This window comes from Danio rerio, chromosome 5 (assembly GCF_052040795.2).
Source record: "Danio rerio strain M-AB ecotype USA chromosome 5, GRCz13ab, whole genome shotgun sequence".
NCBI lineage: Eukaryota > Metazoa > Chordata > Actinopteri > Cypriniformes > Danionidae > Danio > Danio rerio.
In genome coordinates this window covers 13,630,406-13,656,865 of record NC_141025.1, presented here as the reverse complement: position 1 = coordinate 13,656,865, position 26,460 = coordinate 13,630,406, and the positions used below count along the sequence as shown (strand labels likewise).

General features: G+C 34.3%; 1 protein-coding gene across 1 annotated transcript; it reads right to left on the bottom strand.

Moving 5' to 3' along the window:
• Positions 1-26,027, bottom strand: pes1 (pescadillo ribosomal biogenesis factor 1). Its single transcript, NM_131030.4, is given in 15 exon segments — positions 1-618; positions 3,531-3,698; positions 6,072-6,217; positions 7,806-7,990; positions 8,376-8,501; positions 11,239-11,369; positions 14,106-14,195; positions 14,277-14,354; positions 17,365-17,481; positions 18,027-18,116; positions 20,306-20,477; positions 23,135-23,244; positions 24,613-24,766; positions 25,486-25,565; positions 25,872-26,027. Coding segments are annotated over 15 exon segments (1,752 nt in total). The 5' UTR covers positions 25,896-26,027; the 3' UTR covers positions 1-537.
• Between the last annotated feature and the right edge of the window lie 433 nt (positions 26,028-26,460).

Below are 26,460 nucleotides of genomic sequence, written 5' to 3'. Positions count from 1 at the left end.
CCCATTAACAATAATCATCTTTTGTTTATTAGAAATGTGTCAACGATAAGACAGACACGATAACAGGCAAGAAATACAGCATGAAATCCACTGAAAACCAGTTTAGCAAAACTAAATCGATTCAGTTCAGTGAATCATCGATAATCTCCATTAAACAGACAGTCACTCAAAAATAAATTCTTTCATCATTCACTCACCTTTCACCTGTTCAGTTTCTTCCTTCTGTTGAACACAAAAGAAGATAATGTGAAGAATGTTAGCAAAGCAGCAGCCATTGACTTCCACAGTATTGTATGTTCCTATAGATGTCAATGGCTGCTTTTTTCCAACATTCTTCAGAATATCTTCTTTTGTGTTCAACAGAGAAATGAAACTCATAAAATGTTAGAACCAGTAGTTCAAGTAAATGAGGAAATGTGATTTTTTTTTGTGAACTGTCCTTTTAAATGATGCAGTGAGCTGAAATGAGAAGAAACACTCCTCAAAGTCTCTTGACAGTGAGAAAAAGCACATTTATTAGATATAAAAATAAGTTCTTTAGCACTTCTTCTTCTTCTTCTTCTTGTCTGCTTTGCTGGCGTCATCGTGAGCTTTCCTCTTGGCAGCCAGTTTGTTAGCCTGTTGGAAGGTGTTCAGTAGATTCATGAACAATGAAGACTATGAAGGTCACTGGAGCTTAAATAATGAGCCAAATGTAGGTCAAGCACCTTTTAAAGTGCTTTGGCAGTCACTGTGCTGGTTGTACATTAGCACCGCATCATTTACCCATTAACCAAAGTACTCACTTTGCAACAAGTGGTGAGCAATATTGCCATCTTAATGCCATTAGCCATATTTAATTAATATTTTGTGCTAGTTTACACCTGGGACACACCAAGCTGACGTCAAAAGAACTAGCAGTGATTAAAACAGACTGTGTTGTTGGCTTTTGTGAGTTGCATCGACAAAAAACAAAACAAAAACAACACACAAACAGACGACTGCCAGCTGAAACAAGAATATACAGTAGTCAACATATGAAGTGGATCATTAACGCGTTTCAAAATTGTCCTCAGACAAGAATGGGTGTGGTTCATTAGTTTTAGGACAACTTTAAGGAAATTTTTTGATGCACTTCAAATGTTGATGTCTTATGTATGATGAATGTCTAATGCAGGGGTCCCCAAACTCAGTCCTTGAGGGCCAGTGTCCTGTAAAGTTTAGTTCCAACCCCAATTACACACACCTGAACCAGCAAAGCAAGCTCTAAGTATACTACAAACCTCCAAGTAGGTGTGTTGAAGGAAGCTGGAACTAAACTATGCAACTATGCGCACCCTTGGTCTAATGTATATTTTGAGGTTCTGTAAGAGGATGTACCGTTCTACACCTGCAGGTGGCAGTATTTGTCTAGTCATTTCCCAAAGGGAAACCAGAACTAGTGCTGCACACATACAAACCGTAAACAAAGCAGAGTTCATGGACCACTTTAACTAGGTGATGCTCCGATATGAAAATTCCAGACCACAACTAAAATTTCTCTTTCTATTACACTGATTTAACACGGATACATGTTTATGATGATGAATCAGGAGTCAAGAGGCAGTTTTATGTGTCGCCATGACAGCTTAGTAGCACTTTTGCAAGCAGCAGGAATAATTACTACAAAGAAATGTCAGAGTTAGTTTTTCCTGTGAGCATGTGTGGCTCATAGAGAAGTATGTGTGTACGTAAGAGAGATATCCACAGCAAAATATTGAGCTATTGTGAACTTTGATCACATGCAGGAGTAACTGTGTTACAAGCCACATATTTATATGGGTATTTTGAAATATCGCTTACAAATACCCTGGATTGAATTGGAAAGAGGAGCATAAATTTTGAAAATGTGCATAAAAATATAAGGAGCACAAATTTTTACCCAATAAGAAAAAATGTGCATAAATTCCAATGGAAACGCATTTATCGAATAAATTCCAGCCCGCGCATCAAAAAAAGTCATGAGATTTTGTTTCAATAGAACATGTGATAATAAAAAATGACGAAAGTGACAGGTACGTTGAGGTCCGAATATTTTTATAGTTTTCTATCCTTATTGGAAAGCATCGACAGAACATGCAAATCTTCTAGGTATGAGCGGAGATGATTCTAAAAGAAAGATGACATGACTGTGCACACTGTGCTGTGTATGTGTTCTAAGATGGAAGTAAGTTATTACATACGAAAAAAAGTCTTCTCCTAACACAGCAACTTTCATTTTTCTTTTGATATTTAACTGCAGTTTATCAGGAAGTGAAGATTTAGTTCTCTTGTTGGATGGAAACGCTGCTTCATGTGCAAATGTTTTTATGTGATATTCCAGTTTTGTGCATAAATTTAGTTTGCATCTTTGGATGGAAACATAGCTATTGTTGACAGTGTGCTGCTCTTGCGTTTTGATCAAACTGGCCTATGCAAGGCGCAATAAAATGAATGCATTTCATAATGCAGTGCTTTCTGTGCCCAGTGTAAAAGCTACTTCAAACTGCCCAGTGACTGATTATGGTTGAAGGGAGAATGAATCCAGCGTACTGAACACTGCTGGGCAGTGTGGCACAGCATAGCCATTTGTCGGCTAATTTTTTATGCGTTTTTCTCTTTTGGCTCAATACCCTGCATTCCTAATTTTCACAGTACTTCTCACTCACCACAGAGCGATTTACTTATGCAGATATGTTTTATAATCCATATCGTTTGCAGATATTTAAAAAGTGCAACAAAATGACAGCTAGCTTATATTTGATCCCTCTTGACTTGCGTCATTTAGTTTTGTCAATTCAGTTTTTGTTCTCGCATTGCGACTTATAGATGAACAGCCAATCAGAGCGCTCTCTTTCACTGAAAGCTGAATCTGATTCTGCATACAGGTAAACTTCCTCCAACATGAGCTCACGAGGAGCAACGTGTAGGAGAAGCCAAAAACAAAATAAACATTGACATTAACTGACGTATTGTGTGTCCCAGCCTTTAGGCCCTTCATGGATAAATGACATTAAATCTGCCAAAAGGTGGCAGCAAGTTCTGGCCTTATTGAGTGATTAATCAAATTACTGATTTAAATGATTTGTTCAAAACACCCAATTGATTTACAAACAAAGTAACTAACTAGCTGTACGAATAAACCACTAAATCAATGACTCACACATTTTGTTCAGAGACAGAACATCACAATGTTGCTATGAGACACAAATGCTCTACTTAATATCAATAACCACATTTGTGATGGAGCTCATGTGCTGACATTAGGAAATTATAATCATTCCATTATCCAAGATTTTATGAGTAAACCAATTGAATGAATATCTCAAAGAATCACTCATTAAAACAGACCCTTTATTTATCCAGGAAGGGCCTACATCTGCCAAGTTACCAGCATAAAACTAATCATTACAAATAAACTCCAAAATAGTTCAAGATACATTTTGTTTGTCAATATTCCACACCTCTAGTATTGTTTTATAAAATGTGATGTGTATAACATAGCTGATGCATCTATTTCTAATCAGTCTTACCTCTCTGACTTTTCTCTTCTTGCCGAACATGATCTTGTCATAGAGATATTTCTCTTTCTTCTTCATCATCATAATGGCCAGTCTCTTCTCCTCTGCTTTCTCCTCCTCTGCTGCTCTCGCACGGTTCTCAGCTTTGGCTTTACCAGGAGTCACCTTTACAGAGAGGCTCTGAGGGACAACCACAACGAATTAGGAATTTTTAAAAATCAAATTATGAAATTTTGTGTAAAAAAATAAGGGTGAATTAAGGTTTAGTCCATCATTCAGCGTAAATGTATAAACAAAAATACATATTTAATCTGAACAGTACTCATTTTACATGTGTTCATACTTATTGTTTTAAATAATTCAAGTTCATTTGAATAGCGCTTTTCACAATGATTATTGTGAAAAGCAGCTTTAAAAAAGGTACATTTTTAAAGATTTATAAAAATAATTCTTTACACTATATATTCACAAAATGATTTTTAAGAAAATGAAAGGCAATTAATTCAGATTTGACATGTTTTACTCTACACACTTAAAGGTTCTTAATGGAGTTTATACACACAGACTTTTAATTTCAGCCAGCCAGCCTGTGCACTTCCGGTGAACTGTCCTTGCATAATAAAATTGTCACGTTTAGGGTTTGTTTTCTTCAAAAATCAGTGATCTTCACTACCTGATAGATATACAATACAAAGTGGGTCTCAGAACGGAAAAGAAGCACTGCATAAAATTCCATTTCCCCCGCAATGTCTTTAAGATATGAACATTTATTTTATCCCAGTTCTTTCAACTGTGTTTCTGCTCTCCCCTGCTGATCCTAACGGCGCTATCGGTTACACAGTCTTGCATTTTGTTTTTTGCTTGAGCAACTAAATGAATGCTTAAGTTTATTTAACTGAGTGTTGTAATCACATTACAACATTGATGCTGTAAAAGGAACCATATGAAATAAAATAAAAAGTCACATTAAGCCTTCACCAGAAGTTTATCATTGGCTGAAAAACACTAGCTGTGCATATAATCCATTAGTGTTGATGGCTCCACAAAGAACCTTTAATCCTTTAATCTCCAGGAACTTTCTGATTCCACAAACAGGTACTGGACAATCAAAAAGGCTTTAGATTAAGTAATTGATTTTTAAACTACAGTTTTTTTAGCAACTGGATATGGTTCTATTGTGGCATCACTGTTAAAACCCTGTTTTGGCTGTTTCTGCCATCTTTATGTGTAAAGGTATACAAGTGCTGGTAACTGCTAATTTACATTTTGCAAATGACCATCGAGATATAAATCTTCTTTAATTGATCTACTTAAGAATAAGTCACCTCTTGGATGGCCTGAAGGCGAATAAATAAGCATTCACTTTTAACAGATGTGATGCAACAGCCTTAAATATTTTACTGTGTGCAATTTCTGTAAAACTGAAGTCAACAAGCAGAACTGCAAAAATATTCTACGTGCACAATCAAGAGCATCCAAAACCAAGGGGCAATCTCCCGCTCTCCCTCCTCAAGTAAACACGTAAGTAACTGAAACTGCTATTCATCAAAAATTCACTAGGCCTGGCTCCAAAAGAGCTAATTTCGACTGAGCCCAATTTTAGAATGGCCAACTTTACAGCAAATAAAAAAAAAAAAAAAAAAAGTTTAAAGCCTGGTACAAAAAACAATTTTGGTGTATATAGCTAATAATATCACTGTTCATGACAACTGTAAGGGGGGTGATTTTTTTTTATAACTCATCCTTTTTTATTTATTTTTTTTTTATTTTGCGTTATATTAAGTCTGCATAATTAAGGGTGTGGCCACTTGAGTGACAGATAGGTATCGCTGGTCGCAGTCACTTCACCTCAGCTGATTCCAGCTGATTAGCTGCTGAACTCGTTTTGTTTTATGTGGCTTTACAAAGTCAAATGCTATTCAAGTGGCCTCCATTTCCCTTGTTAGTGAAATTGTTTACATGTATTTCATATCTATAAATGTATTTATTTTATTTAAGATTTATTTATCATTCATAATTTTCTTTAGAATTGTAAAGCACTCTTGAACCTGACAGATTGATTAGCTGTATGCTGTAGAACAGTCATCTGAAACATTGTCAAACAGTGTTCTGCCTGGATTTCATAAATAGCCTTGCATTTACTAACACAGACTATATTTGACGTATTTGTAAGTAATTTACATTTTCCTCCTGTAGAAAAACATCATAAGAACAATACTTAGCGGCTCAATGTAATACAACAGTGTTTTTAAAAGACTAAACACTTTATTGATATAGTATACAACCAAGCACGTGGTCAGAACACAAACGAATCGCAGGTAATAAAGTCCTAAGCGTTTCTCCCCAAAAAAAACCTATCATAGCAAAGGTTTAGACACATTTGTAACTCCGCCTTTTTGCCCATTTTTGGTTACCCCCGGTCAGTGCGATGACATGCAAAAAACATGGCACCAGTTGGCCATGCCCACTTATAGCTTCATTTGCGCGCTTCAAAACCTATGGGTGACGTAATCGATACTAAGTCCATATTTTTTTTTTACAGTTTCTACTAACCTTTCCCTGAGATCTTTTCTCCTCCATTTCAGCTAGATTTGCTTCTTCTTCTGCTTCCTCTTCATCCTCACTCTGCTCATCGTCCTCTTCGTCTTCTTCATCATCCTCTTCTTCTTCTCCCTCCTCTTCCTCGTCTTCTTCTGCTTCTGTTAAGAGATTGATGGTAAAGTTAACAATCGTTCGACACTCAAAAATCAAAACAGTAGAGATGCACGATCGACTGGCCAGGGACTAGAATCAGTTTCCTTGCTTGATTGATCAAACCAGTAACCAGCCGGTCTTAAAGCTGATTCCAACTGATCTGTTGTTAGCCACAGTGCAGATTGTGACATCACAGTGCCGTCAAACTTTTTCTGTAGTTGCCATCCACCCATAATTTGTTTATTTGAAAAATTTCCTAAAATTGCTTAATAGAAACACAAAGATGCACATAATTTTGAAAATGTGCAATAAAAAATGTGAGCACAACTGAATAGATTAAACCAGAGAAGCCCAAAGTATGACCTGCGGGCTAAAGTTGGCCCTATGTAATCTTCGATTTGGCCCACCATCCCGTCTAAAAAAAGAGGGAGAATGATGGGGAGGGGGTTGGGGCGAATGCCTTTGACAGTGATCGTCATTTCCAATTCAACAAAACCTTTTGCTTCTTTGTTTTTTTACTGAGCTACTAAAACTAAACTAAAAAATGAATGATTCAATTAAATACTGTATATGCATCCGACTTTTAAAATGTAAATATTGTAAATACTAATAAATACTGTAACTTGACAGATGCACAAGAAATCTGTGAGCAAATCAAAGTAATCTTGACTAGTGTATTCAGCATAGGACTTATGGATGGGATTTTACTGTATTAAGTTTATTATAAAATGTTAAAAATTATACTGCATTAGTCAATATGATTTAAAGCAATGTTTTCTAGTTTTTTCTATTTTTTAATATTACCAAATAAATTAGGAAATTACCCATGGCAAATGTAATGTATATGGTTTGGTATATATTCGGCTCACAGCCCTCAATAAAGATTGCTTTTTGACCTTTTATAGTAAAAGGTTTGGGCACCCCTGGGTTTAACCTTTCATCATATAATACAAAACTATGATGGAACAACATTTACAGAATAAAATCCAGCATGTGCATCAAAAAAAAAAAAAAAAGTTATGTGATTGTTTTAACAGATTTATTAATTTTTTGCTTTGGTCATTGTAAAATCCCTCAGCCAAAGTCTGTCGTCAAGGTGGTTCAGTATTATAACATTACTTTAGTGCCAGGTTATCAGGAAGTGATTTTGTTCTTTTTGCCTTAGAATGGAAGTGCTGCTTTATTCACAAATGTTTTATTTAATATTTCAGTGCTGCACATAAATCTAATTCACATTTTTGGATGGAAACATAGCTAGTGTGTGAAAGTGATACTATATTAGCAGCTTGCAACTACAATCATCACAAAAAATCTGAAAAGGAATTAATTTTACTTTTAATAGTCAGATGCTAATTGTCTAATCCAATTCAATGATTTATGCTAAGCTGAGCTAAAAGTACTCCCGCCAGACCCGGAGATAGACTTGATGGATTCAAAAATGGTAAAACTTAACCCAACGGAGCTGTAAAATGACCATACGTACATATAGACAGGTCACAGCCCTGCCAAAAAATATTAATAATAAAAATTTGAAAATAGTAATTAGCAAAGAAAATCAGTGCATCTCTACACAGCAGTAAGTAAAACCCTCACGTGGTTTCTCTCCTCTCTGCAGGGCCATGAGCTTGAGTTTCTCTGGCGGCACATAATCTCCTTCAGTCTCCTCCACAAACGGTGACAGATGAGGCGGCAGTGTGACTCCCAGAAAATACTCCTCCACAGGTAACTGTATCTTAGCATTGACAGAGTCATACACCCACTGGGGCTGAATGTAGTATCTGCACCATTGAAAAAATTCATAAAGCACAAGAATATACACTTAATACACAAACATAAAACACTTCATTGAACACATACACAAAGACATAATCTATTAACTTTAGAACTACAGGTTAACTGTTTATATATACTAACTTTAACTGTTAAAAACTGTTGGTTACTAGTTAATTAATGTTATTAGTAACAAATAACTTTATGGTAACTAATAATCTTAATCTTTACAAATTTGATTGTAATGCAAAAATATGTACCTTTTGCAAAGCTTTGAAATTATAATTACAGAAAAGCGCTATACAAATAAAACTCAAGCATAAACTGACTACAGTAAACACAGAAACTACAGTAACACAGCTACTGTATATGATCAGAGAGTTGGTTTCAGACCTGTTGATATACTGTTTGTCCATGCTGGGTCTGTCCACGATGTGATGCGTGATTGTTTCGTCTGTGGCTTCATACGTGCTGCCAATGCACAGGGATTTATCCCAAGACACCTCTCCACCAAAACACCTGTACAACATATGACAAGTTTATATAAACTGACAAAAGTGCAGGTTCATAGTGTTTTTTTTTTTTTTTTACATTTCTTGAAATTTTTTTGGATTAAAATCAACTAAAATGAAATGTATATTAAAATCTGTTTCGAATAATTGCCAGAACTTTGTCTTGTAAAACAGCTAAAACTAAATAAACAGTATACTGACATAAAAAATAACAGAAACATTCAACAAAAATGCTAAAATATTAACCCAATTAAAATATATATAAAAGAATAAAACTGACCAAAAATATAATCGTATATTAATGATATTAAACTAACACTGACTTTTTTGTTGATTACAGATGCAACGATTAACCAATTTCACTATTAACTGCGCTTTAATTCGTCACAGTTAATTAATCGTAAAGCCTTCTCAACACCATGTTTCTGCAGGGAAACTGCTGCACCTAAAAGTTATGCTTACTGTGTGCTAGTTTAAAGTTCTGAGCTTGTACACAATACACGTGTACACACTGGATTAAAGGCTGACTTTACCTATGGCAGAAGCTAAAACCTAAAGGCAGCTAAAGGCTGTTCACATATCTTGTCGCAAGTTTGTTATTTACTATGGAGGTACAGGCAGTGCAACGTGCTCATGCTTTCCAGGTGCACCTAGTTGAAAGAAAGCACTGCGAGTCACATGACAAGAACTAAACGGTCAGCTTCATACTCTGTATGGACTATACCATACATTCCTACTCCAAAGAGAAAAATATATATAATATAAAAATATAGTTGATCAAAAGTGCCTTTCAGACAGAGGTTCAGCAGCCTTTGCCTACATTGGATCTCTTTAAAAGGGAAATGCTTAGCTAATATGTGGTTTATATTTATTAGACATTAGAAAAATACAACTTTTTAAAATGTATTCTTATTTATATTCATTAATTTATTATTGTTCTGTCATTGATTTTCAGTGTAAAATTATGACTTCTGTTTAAATGCCAAAAACTTCTTTTTAAGTCCAAAGTAAAATGGACTATTGTTTGTTTGTTTTTATTATTATGTTGTGCTGTATTCATTGGTTACTGAATAGCAATACATAACACTTTAAAACAAAAGGAGTTTTCATGTGATTTTCTAAACTAGAAGAGTTTAAAATGAATGAATGCATAATAATCGTGATTATTCCTCAGACTGCAATCATACAACTAAAATCTGTATTCGTTGTATCCCTATTGTTAATATAAAGTTTAGTTTTATTAAATTCGATTTTATTCATTTATTTAATTTAAAAGCAACCATGTAACAGAATACACACACACAAGGGGTTGCACCAACTAGTCAACTAATCGACTGTAATGCTCTGCCGTGATGCTTTTTGATTGATGTCGACTAGTCACGCTCTGCTGATCATGCGGTTTTGGACCTGAACTATATGTCAGCTTTACACACAGGTGGCTAACTGGATGAAACTGCCCTCGGATTATTTAAATGAATTCTTAAAATGGTATCTTTCTTATGTCAGCGTCAAAAATTCACGTGAACTTTGAGTGAACTATAAATGGTCAAACAGATGCCAGCTAGATTACTCCATGCAAATACCCTTGAGCATATGCTACCCAATCACGTTTACGCAACCCTGGAAAACTAATGTAATTGGCTGTTGTCCTCTGGGAAGTAGACGCGGACATATTTTGTGAATGAACAAATGAATGAATGAAGCGCGCAGAAACTGAGAAGTGCTAAGCCAGGAAGGTGTGACTTCACTTCATAGTGTGTGTAAACATCATCTCCGGTGAACGCAGTGTAGATGTGCAACGAGAAGACTTCTGATAACCAAGATAAGCAGGAACCGTGAAAAACGACCGTCTTGAGCAGGATTTTTAGCAGCTTTCTAACATCCACCACAAATTGGTAAAATATGTGTCTGAGCAGGACTCTGACAGTGTAATATGGCTTAACGTTATAGCCTTTGTCTTTCGTGCATTATTTTATGAATAACATCACATGAATCTGTGTTCTGATGTTGTATGCATTATTTCTGCACTAAAATGTTATTGTTACATTCTTACTAGAACATTCAGTGATCAAAGTGTTGACTGCATTTATTTAGCAGTAAAATTAGCCCTGTAATAATGCTAATGATGCATTATTAATGAAATAAATGTGTTGAGAGTGCATTTGTTTTGCACTAAAATGAGTCATTGGTGATGTTGCATTATTTTTACAACGTGTTTTGAGCTGGCAAACAGCATGTGAATTTATTTCCTGCAAACAAATCGTAAATTGTGTTATGTTGCAAAACATTTGCATCTATATATACGTTTTTGAATACAATTGTGTTAATATTTAAAAATGTATACAAATATATCAGTGATATCAGTAACACTGACCTGTATGTATATTTTTTTATTTTGTTAATAAAATGTTAATAAATGAAATTGTATTACTTTCTGCACATCACAGTTTTAGAGAATGATGTTAGTTTTTATTAAAGAAAAATAAGGGCTAATGGTGTAGAATAGTGTTAATTGTTTAGCTAAAATAAATGATTTATTTTAGTGACAAATCAATACATTTCACGTTAAATTAATATTTGACACAAAACTATCGGCTTCTAAAGTACATGTAATTTGGCCTTCAATGTCTTAAAAAAAAAAACTAAGCAAAAACAGAGCACCTGTTCGCACCCTATTTAAGGAAAGTGTTATTAAAATGAAATGACATGTAATTAAAACGAGCTTGTACGTCACACTCCTTCACCTGATCACGAACGCCAACGATTCCCTGGGAACTTCTCTGTTTAGGAAAAACTTGAGGCCTTCGAAGAGTTTCTTCTGTTTGCTCTGCTGCTGCTCCATCTTCTCCCTCACCTCCATTTTCTCCTGGTCCTCCTGCACGTGCACACACACACACACACACACACACACACACACACACACACACACACACACACACACACACACACACACACACACACACACACACACACACACACACACAAATAAAGCTCTATAAAAGCAGCATTAAACAAAGACAAAGGTCGGTTACAGTCGCAGAGGTTTCATCAGTCTGTTTTTTTAACACCTTTGCCCCGTCGCCACAGTTACAGGCTCCCTCAGTGAAAAGAAACACCAGGATGTGAGGTCCATCCAAAACAACAATTAATCAAACCTCAGGTTAAATGCTTCAGCGACTCACACCTCAATAACAGCCACCTTGCGACACTTTCCTTGGGTAAACTTGACAACGCTTGAAGAGTTATTGTGAAGTCACATGCCTGCATTAATTATGGAGATTAAGTTCTTTAGCAAGGAGAGATCCCGTCAACCACTTTGAGGGGTATTTGAGGAAAACCGATATCTAGATTATTAATGTAACTGTTTCAGTTATTAAAGGGATAGTTCACCTATTTTGTCATCATTTAATCAGTCTTCCTTTAGTAATGGGAGACATGAAAACAGTAATGGGAGACATGAAAACAGTATAAAGATTGTTAGGTTAAAGGAATAGTTCACCAAAAAATCAGTTTGAGTTTCTTCTGTTGAACACAAAAGAAAATTCTTTGGAGAAAATCAAATACTACGGAAGTCAATGGTTGCAGGTTTCCAACATTCTTCAAAATATCTTCTTATGTGTTTGACAGAAGTAAGAAACTCAAACTCATTTTAAGGTGAACTATCCCTTTTTACCTGACACACATCAGACTTTCTGCGATTTTCAGACTTTCAAGACGTTTTCTTGTCTCCCATTTTTTCTGAAAGTATCTTTTTATTGTTCAATATTTAATATTAACTGTCATATACACCATATTCAGATGCTATGGTATTTTCATAGTTTAAGGTGTACAACAGTATTATTACAAGACAAAGCAAAACATTATTATTATTATCTTTATGAATGAATTAATAGTAATAATAACTGTTATAATAACCATAATAACAATACATGAACATTACATGTTATTTTAAGCAGTAAAAATATACTATTATTATTAATAATAATAATAATTAAAATAATTAACAATGGTAATTTGACTGAAACAATTCATTTTAATTATATTATTAGTAATTATTAATAATAATTATTATTAAGAAAATAACCATAGCAAAAATACATGAGGATTAAAATATTTGTTTAAGCAGTAGCAGTAGTAGAATCAAGTTATTATAGTCCTAGTAAACATGGTAATAAATAATAATGATTTAAATATGAATTCATATTAATATCACATTGTAAACTGTATTACTGATACATTCTATTTCCGAATAAGCACAGTAGTAGAAATAAATAATAATAATAATAATAGCAAGTAAGGTAATTTGATTAACAATAATAATCATAATAATCATCTTTATTATAATTTATCATTATACATTTTTTGTTCATGTCTAAAAAAAAACTTTGTTATTAATATTATTAATATATCATTCCATTGCATTACCGTGGTTATTTGGCCAAGTCATCATTAAGTCAAACAACAATTCTGTAACCATGCCCAAACAACCATGGTTAAAACTACTGTATTTGAACCAAGTAAATGAATTATTATTACTATGATTAATATTAATTTTTAGCAGCCATTTACCTGGCATTAACCACAGGCAGGCTTTCTGCAGGTTTCTTCAAGTCAAACTTAAAACTTTAAGACACTTTTAAGACCATTGTGAAAGACATTTTAGACTTATGCAAAGCTAAACATCAAGGATTTTTTCTAATGAGTTTTTTCTGTATTTTCTTCTGTAAATAGTTTTTGTATTAATGAAAGATCATGTGTTGCTTTAGTTTTCTTTCCCTGATTAGGGAGTTTAATTTGAAGAATTTGCTGTAAAATGTCTAACAACTACTGTTAATTGTATCTCTTTGCAATAAAGAAAGAAAAATATAAATAAAAGTTCTGAGACAGATTATTGGTGATTATGTGTTGGCCCAATAGGGTAGCTTTCCCTGAACATAAGAAATTTAAAATTATTGAAGACCTTCAACCCAATATTTCAGTGTATGTAAGACTTTTTTTAATTTAGTTTTTGAAATGTAAGACACTTAAAGACTTTAAGACCTCGCGGACACCCTGACAGAATGTCTTACAGTTATTTCCTGCATTCTCCACTAGGCATGGGATGATAACCAGTTTCAAAGTTTTCTGCGGTTTGGAAACGTCACTGTTATAAAACCTCAAAATATTTCTGTAATACTATTCATGTGGTATATGTATGCTTTTTTTTTTTTGTTTTTAAATGTGTTGTCAAAGACCATTTTACCAACTATCTAACAGTATTTTCAGCAGCAAAGGACCATACACATCAAGAGCTACTGGTCAGTCCACGACTCACCAGACATAAAAAAAAATTATACATACATATATATATATATATATATATATATATATATATATATATATATATATATATATATATATATACATATATATATACATATATATATACACCAACATCTGAGCAAGCTTTGGACCTAAACAGTGCAGTGGCTTTACTTCATGTAAAATTAACTTTTTATCCAAGGGTATTATATTGTCAGAATCAGCCAATGCCAATTTCCCACAGGTGAATTTTAGTGAATCAGTGTGGGTGTTGATGATAAACACAGTTGTCAGTCACTTGCTCGCTCACCCCTTCAGTAGGGAAGTGGTCCAGCTCTGCCTCCTCCTCCTCCACTGACGCCACCATACGAGCCAGACTGGCACTCAATGCTGACAGTTTCTGCAAACACATGCCAATAGACATGTCATTCACTACACAGTTACATCTGACATGGGTTATTGAAAAGAAATCAACCTTTACCTCAGTGTAGCTTTCAGATTCCAGGGCGTAATCTTCTTCAAACTCTGCTTTGAGACTGATCTCTCCTTGTCCATCAAGCTGACACACAACAGGGAATAAAAGAAGAAATTCAGTTCCTAGTTTGATTTTTTTTGGTTTATTTTGTAGTGTTCTCTGAGGCCTACTTATAATGCTTTTAGGGATTAAAAAAGCATCTTGATGCAGAAGTAATAGGCTGTTTAATAGTCATAATTTAAACCTGCTAACATATCATATGATCTATAAAAACAACAGTTACTGTAACATTAAAGGGATTGTTCACCCAAAAAAGAAACTTCTGTCATCATTTACTCAGCCTTTACTTGTTCCAAACCTGTTCGATTTAATTTCATCTGTCGACTACAATAGACGATATTTTGAAGAAAGCTGGAAACCATTAGGTATTGACTTCCATCATATTTGTTTTTTTCTACTATGGAAGTCAATGGTTGCACATTTTAGGCTATCTTCTTTAAAATATCTTCTTTAGTGTTCCACAGGAAAAAGGAAACTTATAAATGCTTGGAACCACGAGAGGGAAAGAAAATACTTAGTACTTTCATTTTTGGGTGAACTATTCCTTAAACGGGGCGTAGATTTAAGGTGGACGGAAGGGACGCGACCACATCAATATCCACCGACCATTTAAATGTTTCCACAAATAATTTAATCCACTTTAAAAAATAAATAAATAAATCGTGCTGTCAACACTGACCTAGGCACACAGAAAGGGTTCAATCATGTTCTCTCCTTGAGACCTCCCGCCCCCAAAATAAACATGGACATTTTAAATTGGATGTGCCTTTCCCTGCTATCATGCGAGAGGCTGTGGCTGCGTTCAGATAAGCAGCGCCAAATGCAGTGGATAGTTTTTTTCCCCATGCAAGAATAATGTGTGTTGTGTGCGGTTGGGTGACACTCACAGGTAAGCATGACAGCAGCTAAAGGTGGACATAAGGAGCTTTTTTTTAACAAAAGTGTGAGTCACAGTCTGATGTTATAGCAGGTTGATATAGGCTAGTCTGTAAATAATATGTTCTGAAAACTAACTGCAGAGTGAACAGCTAAAGTATGATTCCTGTCAGTTCTTATTATATTTATTAGACATATTATACTTGCACTATGGCTAAAATAAACTGAATTCTTTATTAAACTCTCTCTTTATCAGTTATTAAACATTATTCTAACATTACACTGTCACGCCTGTAGCAGCTTAATAAAAGAGTGGCTATTTGTTTTCTGGAAAATTTAACCTTTTTTACAGTTATTCGCCTGATTCTATTTAATTATGAGATATGACTACTGCTTATTTATTTTGGTGACATATTAAAAACAAATTTTTGCTAGAGTATCTTGTCGGATCGTTATCATAACCACACTTTTTGATATACAAAAAATATTTCCAACCATTTTGTCAAATTGCTTACCCTAGTATTTTACTATACTAAGTGTTTATTTACAAATGTGCATTTAAACTGTAAGCTTTATAAATAATGACAATTTTGAATAAAAAATATGAAAAGATTCTTATTTTCTTATTTTTAAAATAAAAATTTATTCTCTATCATTACATAGTTTTAAAAATCTGTTAAAACTAGTTTTAAATTAAGCACTGAAGCCTACAGGCAAATAACAAACTGGTCAGTACATTAAGATTTTCTCGTCAGAATTTGGACATTTGAATATTAGGAAAAAAATCAATAATAATAATAATCCAAAAAGAACTCGTCTTGGCTATATTATGTATATACATATACTCAAGGTTGATTCGTCCATCCCCACGAATGTCAAGTGCAAACCTACGCCCTTACCTTTAAATGTTGGATGCAACATACATGGCACAGCATGGCCTTTTTAGCTTAACCTTTCAGCACATCCAGCAGTAAATTGTTGTTTGTTTTGAAATGAATCTACGGTAAAATGCCTGGTTACTTAAATAAAAATAAATGTTATCCACTCTTTCCTAATGTTGGTATCAGAAGACAATGTAATGACTGTTTTTACCACAACTTGCACTACACAATGACTTGTTTCGTGTCTTTATTATTTTGATTCCTGGATAGATCTCTGTTTAACCCTCTCTTTTCAAGACTACAGTATAAATCAGTGGGCTGAGCTAAACAGACAATGCATGCATCGATGGCTTGGGTGATTAATCAAAGGCAATTTTCATGCGCAATTTGTCAGTAAAACCAGCTCTAGTAAACTAGTATTAAATAAACAGAGCCGTAGTTCACTGAAAAGCTTAGCAAAATTGTGTTCAAGATCAAATTTAACTTAATCAGACAATATTGATATACTTGTTCTCTGATGATAACAGCTGTTGCATGGCTTTCCAGTAAACTACGGCTTAGTGTAGCCAATGCTGCAACATCTGAAAGCATGTGGAAATAACACAATGAAAGCACAGTTCATAACTTTAGTTATAAATACGTCTATGAGATAATTATACAGTCTTGTTTCATTAGTCACATTTAATCAATGAAAGCAGTTAAACAGTCTGTTTATAATGCAAATCTATGGGGATTTAATGGAGAGCTTCCTTAAGCATTCATATGGAGACTTACTACTTGTCACAGAACCGTGCTTCCCTGATAAGATGTGCATGACAATCGCAGCATTGCTCAGTCATATTTGCTAAATAATTTTGATTATTCTTCTGTTGAGGCATACTTTAGACCAGGGGCGTTGCTAGCCCCAAAGACCCCAACGCCCCCCTAAAATAAATGTTATACAACCTATTTTTATTTAAGTGCAACATATTCCAAAAGATAAGGGGCTTTTGACAATACATCAGGGGCTTAAGCCCCCAAAGCCCCCCCCTCGCAACGCCCCTGCTTTAGACTAACTTATATAACAAAGTGCAACAATCCTCAAGCTGTCATTTTTAGGGAGATTTGCTTTATTATGAGCTGTTTTTAGACAATTGAGATCGTTTTGAGGTCTGAAACTTACAGGATGTTTAAATAGTACTAAAATCTCTCATATGTCGAATGATCAAGTGAATTTTGACTTTTCAGTTTATGACCCCATAAAATGGAAACACATTCACACATTTCGTGAGCGATACCTTGGGCGGGTAGACAAGGTTGAGAGTCTGATAAAGGCGGAAGTTAACGAAGCCGAGCAGTGTTGTGTAGAGCTCTGTGAATGTGGCCATAACTCTGTAGTCCACATCTGTAGGATGCTGAGAAGAAGAAACAGGAACACGATGAGTACGTTCAATGTAATAGTCATCATAAAATAATCTGCAGAAGGACAACAGCATCTGAAATATTGATAATGATCCATGACCAGTGATTAAATAACAATAGTCATAAGAGGTGCTGTACATGTTACCATGAGTTAGTTAACAGCAGATGTGTAGGGTGTGTATTGTTTGGTTTAATTTATTTTTTATTGAGCTTTTCCCATAACTGGTACCTAAACAATCCACAGAAAGAGAACATGTCCTCAACATGATAGTGAATATGTAAATATATAAAAAGACAGAAATACACAAAACCTGAGCCACCCAAGCAAGTACTAATAACAGAATAATAGCCTGTATTCTTGGAATGCTACAAAGCAGCATCAATTTTCAGCTACTCCTGTGGAAAAATGACCATATTTACCTTCTCAGTTTTCCAGGTTTCGTTGATAAACGGTGAACGAAAGTCTGACCCATAGGTCATTGACTGAATGAATACTGAAGAATCCACAAAAATGTTTTCAAAAATATGTTATACTTACATTATGGGCAAACTGATATGGTACGATCCATGTGATGGTCTGTCCCAAAACCTCTGCCTGATAGTAAATACCCTTAATGGAAAGAAAAACCTACAAAAAAAAGAAAACAGTATCAATCAAAGGTGATAGAAAAAGGTTAAAACACACCATCTGCTGCTAAAGCTGAGCTCAGAATCTATTCAAGGCGATGCATTTTAAAAATCTCAGAATCGTTGCTGAATTTCTCGAACGATTTTATACCTCTGGCACTCTAATTTGACCAGCAAATGTCACCAGCTGAAGTCTGAGGCTATGATCAGATTATGAGGCAGCTCACAACACAACAAATTGTAGCAATCAATCTGTCATGACATAGTAGTCAATATTTGAGGTGGATCAAATTTTTTATTGTTCTTCAGACAAAAATAGGTGTTGATTAAAGGTCCCGTGAAGTTATAGATATCCTAAAAACATTACTGATTCTAACATCTGAAAAATATTATTTTAATTTCACTGGACCTCTAAAAGTTTTAGGACAAATTTGTTTTAAATCACATTGACTACTGTATAAAAGAATGAATTACAATCTCAAAACTAATTCTGCTTAGAGAGGGTTTTTAGTCTTCGAAGGTCCAAAAAAAAAAAAAAAAAAAACTGGAACTAACGACAGAATTGATTTGTTTATTTAGCTTTAGGCTACCGTCCACAATAAAACCCAGATCCTTCACAGTGAATGAGCAAAAAGGGTGGTGGTAATTTACTTCATTATCTGACAAACCCCATTTACAGTTTTCACTAGCTATGTTTCCATCCATATATTTTTATGTGCGTTTTGGAACACTGCAAAAAAATCCAACAAACAAAAATGCCAAATAAATTCAAACATGCACATCAAATAACGTATGTGATTTTGATTTAACAGATAAACCAGCGAGCCGACCATATTGTAAAAAATCTGAAATATTGTTTTTTTATTTAGTCTAAAATCCCTTAGCCAAAGTCGGTGATCAAAATGCTTCAGTATTATAACTTCCAGAACTGTCTTGATTGTCTGTGCTCCCAAAGAACATGTCATGCCTCCAAAAGCAAATGTGCATTAATTACAATTCATCTTTTGAGGAATTTAGATTAATTTATTATGCAAGAAAAAAGGCCCAAAGTGGCTTCTTTTACCTCAGTTTTTATATTTGGCCCCAGTTTATCAGAAAGTGATAATGATTTTGTTGTCTTTGATTCAATGGATAGAAACGCTGCTTTACTTTCAGAATTTTGACAACCCTAATCATCTAAAACATTTAGGAATTTGGTACTAAACGAAACAAGTTTTAAAAATGTCAATTTCCAACATTTTAGCACTGTTGACCATGTTCTTAAAGCCGTTAAAAACCTAAAGAATTATCAGCGGACCACTCGAATGTCAGCTTACAGACAAATCAGCTGATTGACGGAACTTTGAAACGCTCCAGTGTCCCTATACCTGTGCTTACACTCAGTACAGTTCGCATATCACACAGAACTGATGACCTTCAGGGCCAATAAGTAATTTCTGTTGAACGCTTTCAACAGCGTTTAAATGTTAGCAGGAAATGGGCGTTTTTAAAATGTTAGTATCGATTGGTACCAAAAATCCAGTATCCGGATTTTTAGTTTTGATTTCTTTTGTTCAATCTATGAAAATGGAGCTTCTTGAAAATGATGAAGACTCATTTTTAGTTTGTAAACGCTATCCAGAAATGCACTCTGACATATCTTCTGGACTATCGTGTCAGGGCAGGGCTCGCAAAATTTGGTGGCCCAACATCCCGTCTATTGTTTTTTTCAGCCAGGCTACCAAAATTAATCTACAACATTGTCTGGTGCTGCTCATAGGTAGCCCGGTGGGCACGGTGTAGATAGATTTTGGTAGACCGACTAAAAAAACAATAGCCGCTGGATGTCCTGTGTATATTCATCTTCTAAAATCAGACAAGATCAGGCACGGTAACAGTGGTATGACCATAAGCTGTATATCATTCCCTGATTAGTACAGTAGATGGCAAGAATGAATGCTGGTAAAATATGCAGACACTCAATGAGCTTGAATCCTGACATTCTCAAATGTAGTAAAAACACCAGCCTAAACAGGGAGCTTTTACTCTACTTGAGGATTTTTATTCTAAAGTAACATTTTTAAACTGAAAGCACACCAGTGCAAAAAGCCTGAAGTGACTGAAACACTCCAACAGCTGGCTCTCCAGATGAAGATTAAAGAGACTGACCATTTAAAAACAATTATTATAATTCAAACCATTTAAATGTACCTTTCTTAGGGAGCGTGAGGAGATGATGTAGTTCATCCACTCAACACTGAGTCTCCGACACAGCTGAATTGTCTGGACGTGGCATTTTCCAGTACGAGCGAATGTAGAGAACAGAAAACACATAGAAAGGGCATCGTCCACATCTCGGAGAGCATCAATAAACGTGGGATACCTGGGAAAACGAACTTATTTTAGAGACTGTATACAAAGACAACACGACAGGAAGGACATTAATCATTTGGCGGCTCAAAACACTTCAAAGGAATGTGAATTAATTAAGCTAAATTTGTAAATGCTGAAAAGAAAGTTTATTATTAACATTTTAATATTTTACCAGACTAAAATACCCAGAATAATCATTCTTTGGGGAGGCATTCAATTGATCAAAAGTGAAAGTGGTGATATTTAAGAGAAATGCTGTTTGTTTAATTAAAAAAAGATAGTAATAAAATAAAATCTAACGTTAACGTTGCCCTCTAATGCCCGATTCAACACTTCCCATTCACCTTGAATGGGTGATGTCAAGGGTTGCCAAACTGAATTGTGGATCCGTCTACGCAAAAGTTTGGAATTTTTTAACTTTTCAAGCACCAACAGCGCCAGCAAATCAGATCGTTTTATGCAAATACTCAGGCTCACGCAGTAGCTGATTGCGAACTAATTTCATTGGCTGATGCTGTGATGATGATTGCGCCTCAACTTTAGACACGCCCTCCCAAAAGCCTTAACACTAAAGCCCCATGTAAATAATTTAATTAAAAAATATAAATAAGAGTAATTACATATAGTCATTGATGCACAGATGATCTATAACAGATTATATCAATTAACTTATTAATAATATTAATAAAAGTTCCTGACCAGATTACTACTTTTTTATATTTAGATTTAGCTGAATACAAGTTAAAAAGCTTTATTTACAAAACAAGTAACAGGATAGCAAATGAATGTTATAACACAAACATGGAAAAATATTTGGTCAGGGGCAGCCCAACATATGTTTTCCACACAAAAAAGTAATAAATCATTAACAAATGATTCTTGAGGAGAAAATCTGCAGGATTACTGAAAATCATGCATTAATGATCACACAAATTCTACTTTACCAAAAAAGGGACAACTTTTAAAACTACTAGAGGTGAACGCATCACAAATCTCACGGTTTAGATCACACTACAGTTTTTGAGTCAAGGATCGAACCATTTTTTAGATCAGCAAAAAAGGGAGACTCAAATGTCATTTGCTTTCCATTCATATGAAACATTACTGCAAAAACCACTGGTTTTCATAAACAGAACTCAGAACCTGTATTTTTAATAAAAATAAAAATCAGGGAAGAACCAGCTGAAAAAAAGAAAAATATTCAATACGAAAAATTATCTTTGCTACTGTTGCTGATAACGCCAAATATAGAAATCTAACATCTTGTACAACATATAATATTTATTTTCAATTAATGATTCACCAATTCACACATAAAACTTTGTTTCATTGTAGGTGGATCATTTTTAAAAACCTATTCAGTGTCATATTTGATGGTTGTTAGTCGCCACCCAGTGGTTAAACAATGTAATTGCTACAACATTGATAAGCGTCAAGTTCCATTACACTGTGATTTTAATCTTTACCATAAACATTAGTGTTTATATCTGAACTATTAACTGTTCTCCCAGTATCTGTGTTTGTAACTAACTGCAAAAGTGTAAAAACTGAATCTTTCTCGATTAAACACAGATATGAATGCTGCTCTTCGAAGGATTAATAAACATATGCAAATTTAATTTTCATTCATTTTTTGTCTGTTTGAAGTGAGATCATGATCTTTTAAAGTTTAAGTGTGCAGCTTTACACTGAATGCATTAGGCTAAACAAACAGTGACAGAAAACACCTTTAATTAATAACTTAAGAAAGTATTTAGGCAGGTTCCACACCAACTTTTTCCATCATCATTATATCTTACAGGGAAGCAAAAATGCTTTCATACACGTGATTTGAATAACGTGGGAGTCGATCTCTCTGTAACTGTTTAAAACCTGTTTTTAAAAAAGTTATTAATCCGCAGGGTTGTGATCCGTACACCCCTAAAACTACATTAAAAATATTAAAAACAGAAAACATAGAAAAGTTGAAAACAATACAAATGATTAGAACTCGATATAATTAACGATTTTATATATATGAATCAATATGCACCTATATACCCTCACAGATATTCAGATACAGACTCCTCTTTTAAAATTATATTTTCTACAGTATGCTTTACAATAATATACTTGTGCATATACATTAGATTAATCATTACCATAGCAAAAACAGGAACTTATCTAAAATAAATAAATAAATATAAATAAAACTATATATATATATATATATATATATATATATATATATATATATATATATATATATATATATATATATAAATAATTCTGCCTCAGTGAGAATTTGAAGAGGGTGACAGTAAACCTTTAAACATTTGTGTTCCACATTGAAAAAAACAATGTTGGAAAAACATCCCAAATCCCAAAAGCTGCTGATGTGACAGTTGTGCATGGTGGCAGATGAATGGGAGACAGACAGTCTATGAGACAGATGGCCCAGCCATGATAATTAAAGTATCATATTCATAGTTTCATATGACTTTTTGGATTTCTCATAACTGATCTGTTTGTGGACATGAACCAAGGCTCGTTCTCACAACAGTGTTTGGACACAAATAGGTGCTTATCACATAACACCGCATGGAAAAATTAACAGGCCGTTATGAGGGATCTGAGAGCTCAAGTTTGCCATCTGCAGTTCACAGAAAGCACTGCGTTCACCCTCACCTCTCCTTGATGATGTGGTCCAGTTTGTAGCCAGGCTTGTTTTCTTTCAGTCTCTCCACTGCGCTCCACTCAGCCTTCCCATACGCTTTCCGCAGCTTCCGGACAAAGATCTATAATCAGGGAAGAAAGATTTCAGGATGTGAAAATATATCACAAAAAATATCTTGAAAAATATCTAGTAAAATATAATGTACTGTCATCATAGCAAAGATAAAAGAAATGAGTTATTAAATCTGTTATGTTTAAACTGCTTTAAGCATCTTTAGCTTTAAGGCTAAATGCGGCACACACGCACACACACCAACATGCGCTTTTTCAAGCTTTTAAAAAACATGAATGATTCGAACATACATTAATGAATGATGCGCATCCCATGCTGCAAACGTTACATTACAGCACATGCTTTTAGTCATTTTCATGTGGAACTGAGCTTTGCAGAGCAACAAATGTGTACAACTGGAAAGGGGACGGTATATGATGGAATATTGATTGATGGTTTTTCATAATCGTTAGACGCCAAATCGAAACCGTATTTTTGATTAATTGCACAGCCCTACTATTATGATAGTCAGAAAGTCAGACAAGTCCATAAATTCTTGTCAAATAAAAAATTATTCTTGTTGAGTCATGGACAGCACATGTCCAAGCACAACTGTTTCCAGACCAATCATAACTTGCTATCTTTAAAGACCTACATAATCTTATCAACATCAATAATCGAAACACAATGCATTCAAACAGATCATGCCAAAATCAAGCCGATATTTTATAATCTGGATTTTATGCATAATTTATTTGATCAATACAACGGTATAAATGTTGTGAGATTACACATAAGGACTGGAATAGAGTAGTGATACAATGGCATGCACCGTATACATCCAAGAACAAACTACTAAATTCAGCATAGGAACAACACGTATTTTTAGATAAAACAGCCTGCAAATAGCCAAAATATTTCTAATAATAAAGTAAAATTTCTCATTTTACATTTTAATGTGTAGCAAAAATTATAGTGACAATGCCATCAGCTGTGAAATGCTAATTAATTAAAAACAAAAATATATTTGAGTGTCATAGTTAGACTAGTAGACAATTCAGTCATTATCAGAATCATTACCACCCTATAATCAGAGACATTATAGTTCAACTATATTATTTACTAATTGTAGACGACCAAAGTGGAATTAGATACCATATGAAATCAGCTTTAAATATAAGCCAAGATATTGAAGGAAAACAGATAAGAGTTATAAAATAAAGCAAAAAAAAAAACAAATAAATAAATAGTTAAATAAAACAGCAAGGACTTCAGACCTAAATTGGTGCATCTTTCTAGTTACTTTTAGAAGGGAATTACCAACCAACCAGTATATTAGCTCTACTGTCATTTAACTCAAAAACCCAAATGTACAAAATTGATCAAACTAATTAGGGACAAAGACCAGCATGCAGCTTTACCGAAGGCACAGTTTTACCTTATACTCTCTGAATTTGCCAACGATGGGTTCATGCAGCAGGAAGCGGATGTCTTTCAGCAGATAGTAAGTTCTAGCAGCCGTCGAGCCCTTGTTGACCTTCTTTTTGTGTTTGGGCTCATGAGGATAAATTCCTTTTAATATGCATAACCGCCTACAACATCAGATGCATACATTAATACACAAGTTTAATTACATGCACAAACATAAAACACAAAGTAAGAGTTATAATACATCTGCGGTGTAAAAATTATGCGAAACAATTATGATTGACATACATTTTCACCATGATTTCTGTTTTGAGCTTATGTAGGCCTACAGTTCAAAATTCATGTTTAACTGAACAAACAGTAAACACAAATGCATCTTATTGAAAATCTTTTAATTTTATCACCAATTATCATTGTAGAACAGTTTTTCAAGCAGTTTGTGATGCATTTTGGAAACAGGAGATGAGCCCCTGGTCTAATGCGCCACCTGGCTTGAGAAACCTGTTCTTTGAGACTTATTTAGGTAGCACACATATTCTGAATGGCTCATTTGAATTCTGCCGAAGGCATTTTAATTCTGAGATTATTCTAGATAAAAGAAAATTATCTATGCCCACCTATAATTTTTACTTAATCTACAAGAAATTTGCACAAAAACGAGACAAAGCATGAAATACATGCTTTCTTGCATTGTGATTATTCAATTTCTGCAGCTGAATACTGGTAGGCTCACCAGAAAACCAGCAAATAGAGTTATTCAAACCATCTTGGGAAACTGTATTCATGTCAACATATTTACAGCAGGAAAAAAAAACATCGCAATGTCAGATTTTTCCAACATCGTGAAGCCCTAGAAGCGAGTGTGACAGATGTGTAAACCAACCTGAAATCAGCCAGACTCAGACTCAGCTTCTTACGAGCTTTATTCCTGGTGATGTAGTTAGTGGCTGACCCACTCTCATACTAAACAAGAAGAAACGTCAAGTTAACACATAACGTTAGTGCATGCTGTAAATGCACGACACATTTTTTTCACACACAGATATGTTTTACTCATGATACGCTGTCAGTCAAAGCTGCAATTAACTGAAACTAGACATTACAGTTAAGGGTCCACGTCAAAATAAACCAATTAAACATATCGTATGCCATTTGGCTATAAGTAAACACTACAATAACGACTGTGTTCAGAAGCCTGCAAAAGGGCCCTGCGCTCAACAAGATATCACGTTTTGTTTACAATAGTTTTGTTCTGAATCTCGGTCTTACCTTCTTCTTTTGTAATCCGCCCATGGCAGCGGTATCTGCGTTTTGTCACTCGGCAAAACTTATATAAAAACTACTGTAAATAAACACAGCAAATATACTTCAGCGCTAACGTGCGTCTCCAGAACACACGTGTTTTGTGTGACGCCAGAGAGCCGAGAGAGTAGGACCCTGGGATTTTGCTCACCCAAGCGAATGCCTGCGTAGAAATTCATGAGAATCGCTGGCGTATGTCAATAATTTTATCTTTTTGCTTTACATATTACATTATATACGTGTACATACATAAAAAACATTGTTAAAACATTGCTATATGGTAATATAAACCTCAACTATATATATATATATATATATATATATATATATATATATATATATATATATATATATATATATATATATATATATATATATATATATAAAGTTACTGTAACATACGATATGTGGTAAAATTACAGTTAATAGGCATTAGCTTGCAATATATAGCAGCTATTCTATCTATCTATCTATCTATCTATCTATCTATCTATCTATCTATCTATCTATCTATCTATCTATCTATCTATCTATCTGTCTGTCTGTCTGTCTGTCT